A 10,668-nucleotide genomic window follows, 5' to 3' on the forward strand; every position below is an offset into this window, starting at 1 on the left:
AATTTTTATAATAATAATCGAGGCTATCGTATCGTTAAAAATTATTTCTTCATTTTGTACAAACAAAATAAATATATTAAAGAATATAAAAACATGAAATTTAGTATCAAAAACGTTCGATTCAGCACGACACAGTCCGACTGAAAATCGTTCCGATTACCGGCGATTCCGATTACCGGGGTTCCGATTACCGAGTCTCTACTATATTATAAGAAAGTCATATTGAATTATCTCATATAAAATGCGATCTACATAGAAAACTTTTACTAAAAATTCAAGTTTATGCAAAGGTATGTGCTTCATAAATTTCATTTATATTCATTTCATGAATAGATTTTTCACGTGAATATAAATGAGCCATATCTAGTGGATAAATTACACGATACGAAGAAATGAAACCGCTTCGTGGGCTCAAGTAAATTTGAATTAGGAACAGTGTTGATTTCGGTCATTTTTCTGTTAGACATGTGGCTGTCACGTGTTTAAAGTTTTGGTCATATGTTCTTCACGTGTTAGTTTTGTAACGTGTTCTTTGACAGTTATATTGTGATGTACGGTGAGAGTGTTTATTTTCCTTTGTTCTACATGTCCTGGGAACTCTTGCCTCTGTCTTAATGACCAGTGGTGTGTGGTCAGTGTGTGGTTCTTCTCAGTGGAGTGAAGACGTACAGAAGTTAAGTCCGTCTCCCGTCCGTTTTCCATCCTTGCTGGCTCAATCATCCAACTTCCACTAACAGAAATTACTAACAAAAAGGTTATGGGCCCAGGACAGTAACCCAGGCCAGAACAAAAGTAACCCAGGAAAGGTTATGTGCAACCCAGAATAAGTTAGCAGCCCAGAAAAGGTTATGTGCAGTCCAGAGCAGCTACCCAGGCCAGAACGAAAGTAACCCAGTCTAAGAAAGTAACCAAGTAACCCAGGACAGTAACCAAGTATATTAATGCCTTTATAATTTTTGTTCATTGTGATATTGGATTTGTTTGAGATTTGGTGGGATCAGAAAGACAACGTGTGAGATGGAAAATTTACATGGAGATATCGTCACAAAGGAAGGGTTTGTCAACTTCCAAAAACTGGATGGTTCATCCAATTTATCATCATGGCAATTCAACGTAAAAATGCTGTTGATGAAGGAAGACCTGTGGGCAGCGATCGAGACGCCGGTAACAGATAGAGAACCTACGGCGAAGGAAAAAAGTTGTGATCGAAGGGCGTTAGGAACAATAGCCCTGACAGTTGGGGACCACGTTAAAGTCGATATCCAACATTGTACAAGTGCCAAGGAAGCATGGGATACTATAGCAAATCTCTACGAAGATAAGAGTATTCTGAAAAGGCTGCAAATAAAAAGGGAACTTTACTCCATGGATTTTAACACATGTTCAGGTATGGCCGCTTATATTAACAAAATACAAACTCTCATTGACCAGTTGAGAAAAATCGGTTGTACAATTGATGATCAGGAACATGCGGAATTATTATTGATGCGTTTACCGGAAGAATATGATAGTTTAGTGACCAATTTAGCGATTGCCGCAGACGTAAAATTAACCTCAGTTGCAGTTAAAGCTAAACTGCTGCAACAGGCTGCCAGAAAAAATGAATGCAGTAGTAGTAATGAGTCAAAAGTGTTTAGTGCAACAAGAAACCGTTTCGATAGAAGAGGCACTAGTATAAAACAAAAACATGACGATACAAGAATCTTTAATGGAAAATGCTTCAAGTGCAATAAGTATGGACATAGAGCATCGCAATGTCACAGTGAAACAAATCCGAACCAGAAAAATCCAATGATGCTATGTTCAATTATAAACAAAGGTGTTGACTCACATAACTCTGACTGGATAATAGACAGTGGTAGCGCTCATCATTTAAGTTATGCTCGTGAGCTTTTCGTAAAGTTTAGACCTGCTAATCACGTGATATATGTGGCAAACGATTCAAGTTTGAGAGTCGCAGGTGAAGGTGATATATCTTTGCGCCTAAACGTGAAAGGGGTACTCTTCAATTGTATACTAAAAGATGCTTGGTATGTGCCCGAAGTGACCGTCAATCTATTATCAGTAAGCCAACTTTCCAAGAGAGGCTTGACTACTCATTTTTATGGAAATAAATGTGTCATCAGAAAGGGCGAACTTATGTATGCCACAGCGAAGAAGATAAACCATTTATATGTACTGGATACATATAAAAACACTGTTAATATAGCTAGTCCTGAAAGTAAATATTGGTTATGGCACAAACGAATGGGACATCCAAATGAAGCTACCATGAAGTACCTGCCAGTGGCACAACCAGGGCGTAGGAAACAATATAATTGGCGCTACAGAATGCTACATTGAAGAGACAAGATGAAAATATAGAGTGGATAAAACAATAAAATAAAACAGTTTCACGAATCACCGCGTTACAGCTTGTATCGCGTGGAGAAAGAACAAGATGACATCCCCTGTACCTAAAGAGAAGGGCGGCATTGCCGCCCAGCAGGGGATAGGAAAACCCGAAAGCGCAGCCCCTCAGGAGCTATTTGGTCCCCCAACTGCCCCATCTTGGAGCAGCTGATTGTTAGTAAGAATCGTCTTTTTTGCGAGCCTTTTGAAGGCGTGGAAGATCTCTTGACTTTTCCAAATGTCGGTAAGGTCGCAGGGCCAGTCTATGTTAATTTCATTCAGGAGAAGACTCATTTCAGTTCTCTCTTTGGCAGTTATAGTACAGTCGTATAGGTAATGGTTAGCTCCGTCTCTAACCCCACAGGTGGGGCACTCGTCAGACGTTCTATTGACAAACCTCGCCAAGTAGTGAGCAAATTTCCCGTGGTTACTCAAAAACTGAGTAGTATAGTGGTCAGGGGTAAACCACTTTATTTTGTTGTGTTGCCGGAGGTCAGGAATGAATTGCTTAATGATGTGGTGCCCAAGTTCGTTCCAGTGAGATTGCCATGTATCTATGGCCTCCTCCCGCAGAAGCCGTTTAAGAGTCCCTTGGCTGATTTTGCCGTAGTCGTAAGAGATGTTTGGGTCGAGGGCAGCTTCTTTTGCAAGGGCGTCCGCCCGCTCATTCCCCTCCATACCCTGATGTGATCTGACCCAGAATATTTGAATGTTATTATTGGATACGCAGATGTTGTTCCGTATCTCCACTGCAAGTGGATGGAGCTTGATGCTGTAGATCATGTTAAGGGCAGATAACGAGTCAGTGTAGATGTCGATCTTGAAATTCGAGTAGGTGTTGTTAATCCAGTTCGTGGCCTTGCTGATTGCCAGAAGCTCCGCTTGGAATACATTGCATTGCGGATGTAGTCTGAATTTTTGGTTGTGAATTTCCTCACTGTTGTCATAAACAACATAAGCGCAACCTACACCACCGTCAATACCTGAGCCATCGGTGTATATTTGGATACTGGCATTGTTAAGGTTATTCCAGCTACTTGAGAAGTTGTAAGTGGGGGTAATGGTATCACCGAATGGGTGAGGCCTTTCAATATCCGCAGATTCAATTGTGATGTCGCCTATCTGAATATTCGTTCCCCATTTGGCTTGTTGCATCTTCGTTTTCATAGAGATCTCAATGTCTATGGGTAATTTCCGTGCGATCGCTTGTAGGCTAACATTACTAGTGGTGCGATAGGCCTTAGTTAATAACAGAAGAGCTCGCCTCTGTGCGGAAACCAGTTTTCTTCTGATGTGAACCTTTGAGATGGCGCTACCCCATGTGCCACACCCATAGGTAGCGATTGGGATAAAGATACCGTCATATATAGTCGAGAGGGCCTCAGGAGAGAGGCCCCAGTCTCTCCTGGCCACCTGAGCAAACGCCTGAAAAATAAGGCCCGTGCGGCTAGAGATATGCTCAATATGTGGAGCCCAAGAAAGTTTGAAATCCAGAGTGATGCCTAAGTACCTGAGGTGTTTCTCTACCTTAATGGAGTTGCCATTCATCCTCAAGACGGGGGGCCTGAGGTAGAGATTGCCTCCCCTCGGTTTGTTGAAAATAATTGCCTTTGTTTTGGCCGGGTTGAAGTCTAGTTTATGGTTGGTACCCCAGGTGCTAACTAGTTGGAGGAGGTGGTTTCCTTTCAATTCGAGATCTGCTCTCGATCTGCCGCCCACCAACAGAAAGACATCGTCCGCATAAGCGGTACAGGATTCTTGCCCAAAATGTTCACCCAAGAAGGCGTTGAAGGTGATATTCCAGAGCAAGGGCCCGCACACGGACCCTTGCGGGCAGCCTCTAGTTATCTGTTTTTGCACCTCGTGTTGCCCGTACTGCAGGATGGCTATCCGGTCCCGAAAATAATCCTGAAGCAGGATCAGTAAGTTGCGTGGGCACCTGATATTACGCAGCTGAAATGTCACTAGGGGCCACCAGGCACTGTCAAATGCCTTGGAAATGTCAAGGCTGACCCCCAGGACGTATTTATTGACTTGCAGGAGGCTATTTATGTTGTTAACTGTGTGGTTTATGGCTTCCTCCGCTGACTTTTGGTGACGGAAGCCGAACTGATTGTCGTTTAGTTGGCGGTAGTGTTCCACATGCCATTCCAATCTAGTTTTAATTAGTTTCTCCAATATTTTCCCTAATATAGGGAGCAGGGAAATGGGTCTGACATCTTTGCTAGGACCCGGTTTGGGCACGGGAACTACTCTGGCCTTTTTCCAGGCTTTTGGGAATATGGCATGACTTAGGCAGTTATTATATAGATTGGTGAGGTGCATTGGAATTATTTCCCACAGATTGGTCGCAATCTCTGCGTTAATCCCATCCATGCCAGGGGCCTTGCGTTTTCCTAGTGTATAAAATGCCATACGTATCTCCTCCTGAGTGAAAAGCGGTATGTTCTCGCTGTCCACTAGATTATCTTTCTCAGCGCGGATTTTACGCTGCCAGTCGTTGTCGGTCATGGGATTGTCTTCAGGGCAAAATTTGTTAAGCTGGTTAGTCAAAGTCTGAATTATGGTCAGTGGGTGGTCACTAGCGCTTGTATCTGTCAGAATTTGGGCCTTGCGTAATCTATTCATACACATCTTTGTAACGAAGCCCCACGGATCCTTCGAGGTGGTCGTACAAAACTCGCGCCACTTGCGCAACTTTTCTGTTTTAATAATGTTTTTGTAGTCTCTGAGGCTACTGAGGTAAGCTTCTTTATGGTGGGCACTATTTCTGTCATTCCTGTGTCTTTGAAAGATGCGCCGAAGCTTGTTGGTTTCCCTACGTAACTCATTCAGCCTGGGAGTCCACCAGGGAGTTCTTCTCCTTGAGGAAGTGCCTCTGGGGATAAGCGTTTCGCAGGCCTTGCGGATTGTGTCAATATTCGCGTCAATTTGGACTATCGCCTCATTACGGTTGGTAAGTGGATGATTATGAAGATTGTTTTCTAAGTACTCTTTAATTCGATTCCAGTTGGCTCTTTTGGGGACGTAGACGCTGCTCGGAGCGCTATGTTCGTCTTCCTTGCAGATAATTTCAAAGGTTATATGAGCATGGTCACTCAGAGTCTCATTAGGCGAGACATTCCAGTTGGAGATGCTAGTATACATGCCAGCACTGCAAATCGATAAGTCGATCCAGGAATACCCGCGTGCAGAGCAGTAAGTAGGGGGAGACATAGGATTGTTAAGCAAGAGAAGAGCATTGCGATGCATGAATTCCTCGAGGAGCCTACCCCGACCATCCAGATTAACTCCTCCCCAAGTGGGGGAGTGAGCATTAGTGTCTCCCAAGACAAGAATATGCGTGCCCTGAAAGGCATCTATAATTTTTTGAAGTTCCTCAATAAAATTATCATTGTCTGCACCTTTGGGGAAGTATATGTTAAGAATAATTATTCTAGTTTCTTTTAACTGAACTTCAATGGTCACAATATATTCGAAGTTTGTGATGTGTGTACTAAAGGCAAAAGTCAACGCTAGCCGTTTCGTCAAAGAAAAAATCATGAAACAAAAGGTTATTCGCCCACCATGAAAGCTTACAGACTGATTGATCCGAGCAAGAGGTCTATTGTAGTATCGAGAGACGTGAAATTTAATGAAATGTCAAGATGCACATCAGATGAGAAACAGATAGAAACTATCAACGTATTTCCATCAGATGACAAGAAAAAGTTCAACGAAGATGAACACTAGAGGTCAGCGGGGGCTGATTCCAAATCTGAGGACTCGGAAGATGAACCTGAAGAGCAAGAGCAAAGTCAAGAGCAGAGCCATTCATCTGTCCCTACAACAAGTACTCGATTGAAAAGAAATGTTAGACCACCACAACGATACGGAAATCCAATTGTCTATGCAGTGGGTCAAGTGCCTTTTTCATATTTGCAGGCAATTAAGAATCCAAATTCCGAAGATTGGGTTAATGCAATGAAAACTGAGTTAAAGGCGATTCAAGATCAAAAGGTATGGACATTATGTGAATTGCCCAGTGATAAGAGAGCGATAAAAACTAAATGAGTTTTTACAAAGAAGGCTCTCACAAAAGGGCAAAGCATATAGACATAAAATTACATTTTGTAAAAAACCTCGTCAGTGAAGGTAAAATAAAACTAAAACATATCTCAACTGAAAATATGCCTGCAAATGTTTAGACAAAGGCACTCGGTCCGAATAAACACAAGAAATGTTGTAAACTATTGGGTCTTGATGTTCGCTAATATTAATATGATAACTGTTATTGTTAATGACCTTTGGCCACGCAACAGCCAAGCGGGGGATTGTTAGACATGTGGCTGTCACGTGTTTAAAGTTTTGGTCATATGTTCTTCACGTGTTAGTTTTGTAACGTGTTCTTTGACAGTTATATTGTGATGTACGGTGAGAGTGTTTATTTTCCTTTGTTCTACATGTCCTGGGAACTCTTGCCTCTGTCTTAATGACCAGTGGTGTGTGGTCAGTGTGTGGTTCTTCTCAGTGGAGTGAAGACGTACAGAAGTTAAGTCCGTCTCCCGTCCGTTTTCCATCCTTGCTGGCTCAATCATCCAACTTCCACTAACAGAAATTACTAACATTTTCTTCAAGAGAATTTTTTCAGGAAAATATTTTTTGTAATAAAAGATTAGTTTGGGACCTTCTGTTGGTGGCAATTGTCCTTTTACCCACAAGATAACGTGCCACTGACTACTAGTGTCAAATTGACCTTATATTAATAATTATACAAAATATAGTCTGATACTATTGAATCTATATAAAAATAATTAAATGTAGTAACTGAATTTACATGATTAAGCAGTTAAATGTTTATATAAATGTAATTTTTCTATTTGAATACATCCATTTAGTATCTGGAGCTGAGATTCAATCGTTTGATAAGAACGTTAGGCTCTTCGGTATTTACCATTCACATGGTAAGATTTAAAATTTTATTAACTTTTAAAAATCTTTAGTTATATCTGGTTAATGGCAAAATTTTTATTCGTTACACGATTTTGTATTATTGTAAAAATTAATTTGTTCATTATAGATCATGTATATGCCTATTGTATTGTATGCTCCGGCACTCGCCCTTTCCGAAGGTAAGTAATGAATAAATATCTCAAATATTAAATTTTTGTATACAAGTAATTGTACATTTTAAATATTCATATTAATCGATTGGAATGTTTTGTTTAATAATGCGTATAACGATTTCCTTTTAGTTACTGGTCTGAATTTATGGGTCTCCGTGCTTTCGATCGGGATAGTCTGTACTTTCTACACCAGTATTGTATGTAATATTTTCTGTATATACAAAATTATATTTTATAAATATATAAAATGTATTATTTTTTAGGGTGGAATGAAAGCTGTTGTGTGGACTGATTTATTTCAGACTTTATTAATGTATGCAGCCATGTTTGTAGTGGTCTTTAAACATCGATTTTGACCTCTCCCGCGATCTAAGCTGATTATCTCGCTGCATTTAGTGATGTGACAATTCGAATTAACCGGCACAATAAAACATTTAAAGTAGTCTTAATCTTGACATCAATAACCAAATTCTAAACCAAAAACCGACCCGTCTTAGGGGAATGACTGTACTTCCCCTCTTTTCGAAACTCGAAACTGAGTCACACTCGGAACTAAAGACAAAATTCGCTTATTGGCGAGAAAATTAACGAGGGGACGAAATAAAAAGGAGGGGAGCAAGAACAGAGGGGGTCGTCGTTCGTAGCTCCCGCCTATAGTCGGACCTTTACGCCTTCACGCCTAAAATCTACGTAGCTTCTACGGCGCCAATTGGATTGACTTCCGAATAGACTCTGTCCTCGGACTCTGACCACCTGTTGAGGTATGACGACCACTTATTTGTAAACTCTCTCTCGGGTTCGAACTTTCCTATGTTAGTACATAATATCTCTGTCAATGTTATTCGGTGTAACTGTCCTTTATTGTTTCGTAATAAATTCTGTTTGTTATTGTAACTGGTGTCCTTTATTCGAATCTCGCCTCTGTCTTATCAACGATCCCTCTTCTCCTCCTCCACTCGACCTGACAAGTAATTAGTTCCAGACTGGACAAACCATCATTGACAGTGGGACAGGTTTTACCGACCTGTTAACCGAGATAAATGAGGCCGACTCTGTCCGACCTTCCGGTGATCCCACAGTAACGAGTGATCAACCTCTTAGAAAGCGAAAACGAGGAAAAGCCACCGATTGGAATGGCGATCGAGAATAGAAATCAATAAAAACTCGCAAATTCGAAGACGTGACGGCTTCTTTTCCCGAAAGTTTCGAGTGTCAATCCAATTGTTGTGTGTGTGTCTCGTGCCCATCTTCGTCTCCGTTTCCCGTCCTCCGATCGACATCTCCCATTATCGGAAGTCGATTGCATCGTCCCGGATCGTTGAGGAAACTCATTAACGAACCAGAGACACTCCATTTGGAATGGAGAGAAAGACCCAGAGAACTTACAAATGGCGGAAATCTTGTAAGCTCCTTTTCGTGTCAAATAAACAGTTTCATGTAACCGTAGAGTCTATCTCGGTGATAATCGCACCTACATACGACTTTTAGCGACCCCTCGACCTTCTTGACATTTTTCCCCATCGGCAACATTACATAGGTCTATAATTATTATTATTTTTTTTTCAAATTGCAGCCCAATTATATAAAATGTTTCAAAACTAAATATAATAACAGATGGCGTCATGCGCAATTTTGAACGACGTCGCTGGGAAAGTTAAGCAACTCGTTGTTAAATTTTTTTCTGTTAGTTACGTTATAAAGTAATGTATTATATTACAAACTTTTTACAGGACTCTAAACTTTAATGTAAAGAAAAGAATAATAAAAAATTTATCAGTTTGCTCCATTGATTTTTTTATGAATATGGCAAGATGCGTATAAAAATAACATGAAACATCATCATGTATGAATTTAAATTCTGTAAAAACAGAATGTGACAAACAGAAAATTCTATAGAGTTTAAAGCGAGAGAACTGAAAATGGATTATTATTACAGTGGACCTTCGTTATAGCGCTACTCACTATACCGCGCACTCGGTTATAGCGCGGGCGATGTTCGCGACGCAATAAGCTCAAACACGTTAATACAGGTCCGTGCGGCGTTAGTGAGTAGCGCATTTTATTGTTACTGCGTATTGAGTAATTGTGTATGTATTGAGTTCCTGCATGTATTTTGAATAGTGTTTAATTATTGTATGCTTGTTGAGTAAAAGCTTAACATATAGTAAATAATGTTAAGCTTGTTGAAAAGCTTAACATTATTGCTAAAGTAAAGAGGTGAACCGCGTTACACCACGCCGCTCGGTATAACGCGGGTGTTGTTTCCCGTCCGACATGCGCGTTATATCGGGGGTCCACTGTATTATTATTATTATTATTATTTGTAATTTAAAAATAATACGAATTTGCAATACATTAATGATTAATTAGATACAAGGTTTCATTATGAACGAAAATAACTTCTCGTCGTTTTCTTAATGATTCGTGAATGAACAAAGAGTAATGATAATCATTTTATATCCAAATGCAGTGCTATATAAATTCATGAACGTGTTCATCAGATAGAACACGTGACAAAATATGACAGATCCAGCCACAAATAATAAATAAAAATCGAAAAAAATCTAGTAGCTTACTAAATTTCACTCTTGAATGACTCATATACTAAATTAATAATTTAAAAATATTAATTTACAGTAAACCCTAATGGAATATGGTAGAACATAATTCGCATCATACGAGGTAATTGTTAAATATTTGGTGTTAAAGAGAGTTTATAGAACATTTTCATATAAATCCAGTAGTCCGAACGATTAAAAATGGCGTGTGATCTCTAACTATTCGTTGGAAACAGAGCTTCGTAACAATTCTAAAGAGTTAATAGCTCCGCCTCTATCCACGCCTTCTCCGGAATTTTACTAGGACACGCCTTACTGTAATGCCAATCCTCTCCTCCAGAAGAACGGTTCAATCTCGTTTCTCGTTTCTATAACTTGGCTGATATTAATTACTATCTTTTATTCTTCAGTTTATTGCATGCAGTTTTCTCTCTAGAACAGTGATTCTCAAACTTTTTCGATCCACCGCCCCCTTTGTACCATAAAGTTATACCCAACGCCCCCTAACTCATTTTCTCTTGTGTGAAAAAGGATTGAAAATATTCTTAGGAAAACTTTTCTATAAATCTCACACTTTGTGCCCTTACCGTACATTGTTCTCAACATCTGGAAAC

General features: G+C 40.0%; 1 protein-coding gene across 1 annotated transcript; it reads left to right on the forward strand.

Moving 5' to 3' along the window:
* Nucleotides 1-6,112: 6,112 nt before the first annotated feature.
* LOC136973551 (sodium-dependent multivitamin transporter-like) lies at nucleotides 6,113-7,852 on the forward strand. The gene is made up of 6 exons (XM_067268280.1): nucleotides 6,113-6,223; nucleotides 6,316-6,390; nucleotides 7,269-7,334; nucleotides 7,451-7,502; nucleotides 7,626-7,693; nucleotides 7,760-7,852. Exons 1-6 carry the CDS (start codon nucleotides 6,113-6,115, stop codon nucleotides 7,850-7,852), a joined length of 465 nt encoding a protein of 154 aa, XP_067124381.1.
* The last annotated feature ends 2,816 nt before the right edge of the window (nucleotides 7,853-10,668 follow it).

Source organism: Centruroides vittatus, unplaced genomic scaffold (assembly GCF_030686945.1).
Source record: "Centruroides vittatus isolate TY-2023 unplaced genomic scaffold, ASM3068694v2 contig_3202, whole genome shotgun sequence".
NCBI lineage: Eukaryota > Metazoa > Arthropoda > Arachnida > Scorpiones > Buthidae > Centruroides > Centruroides vittatus.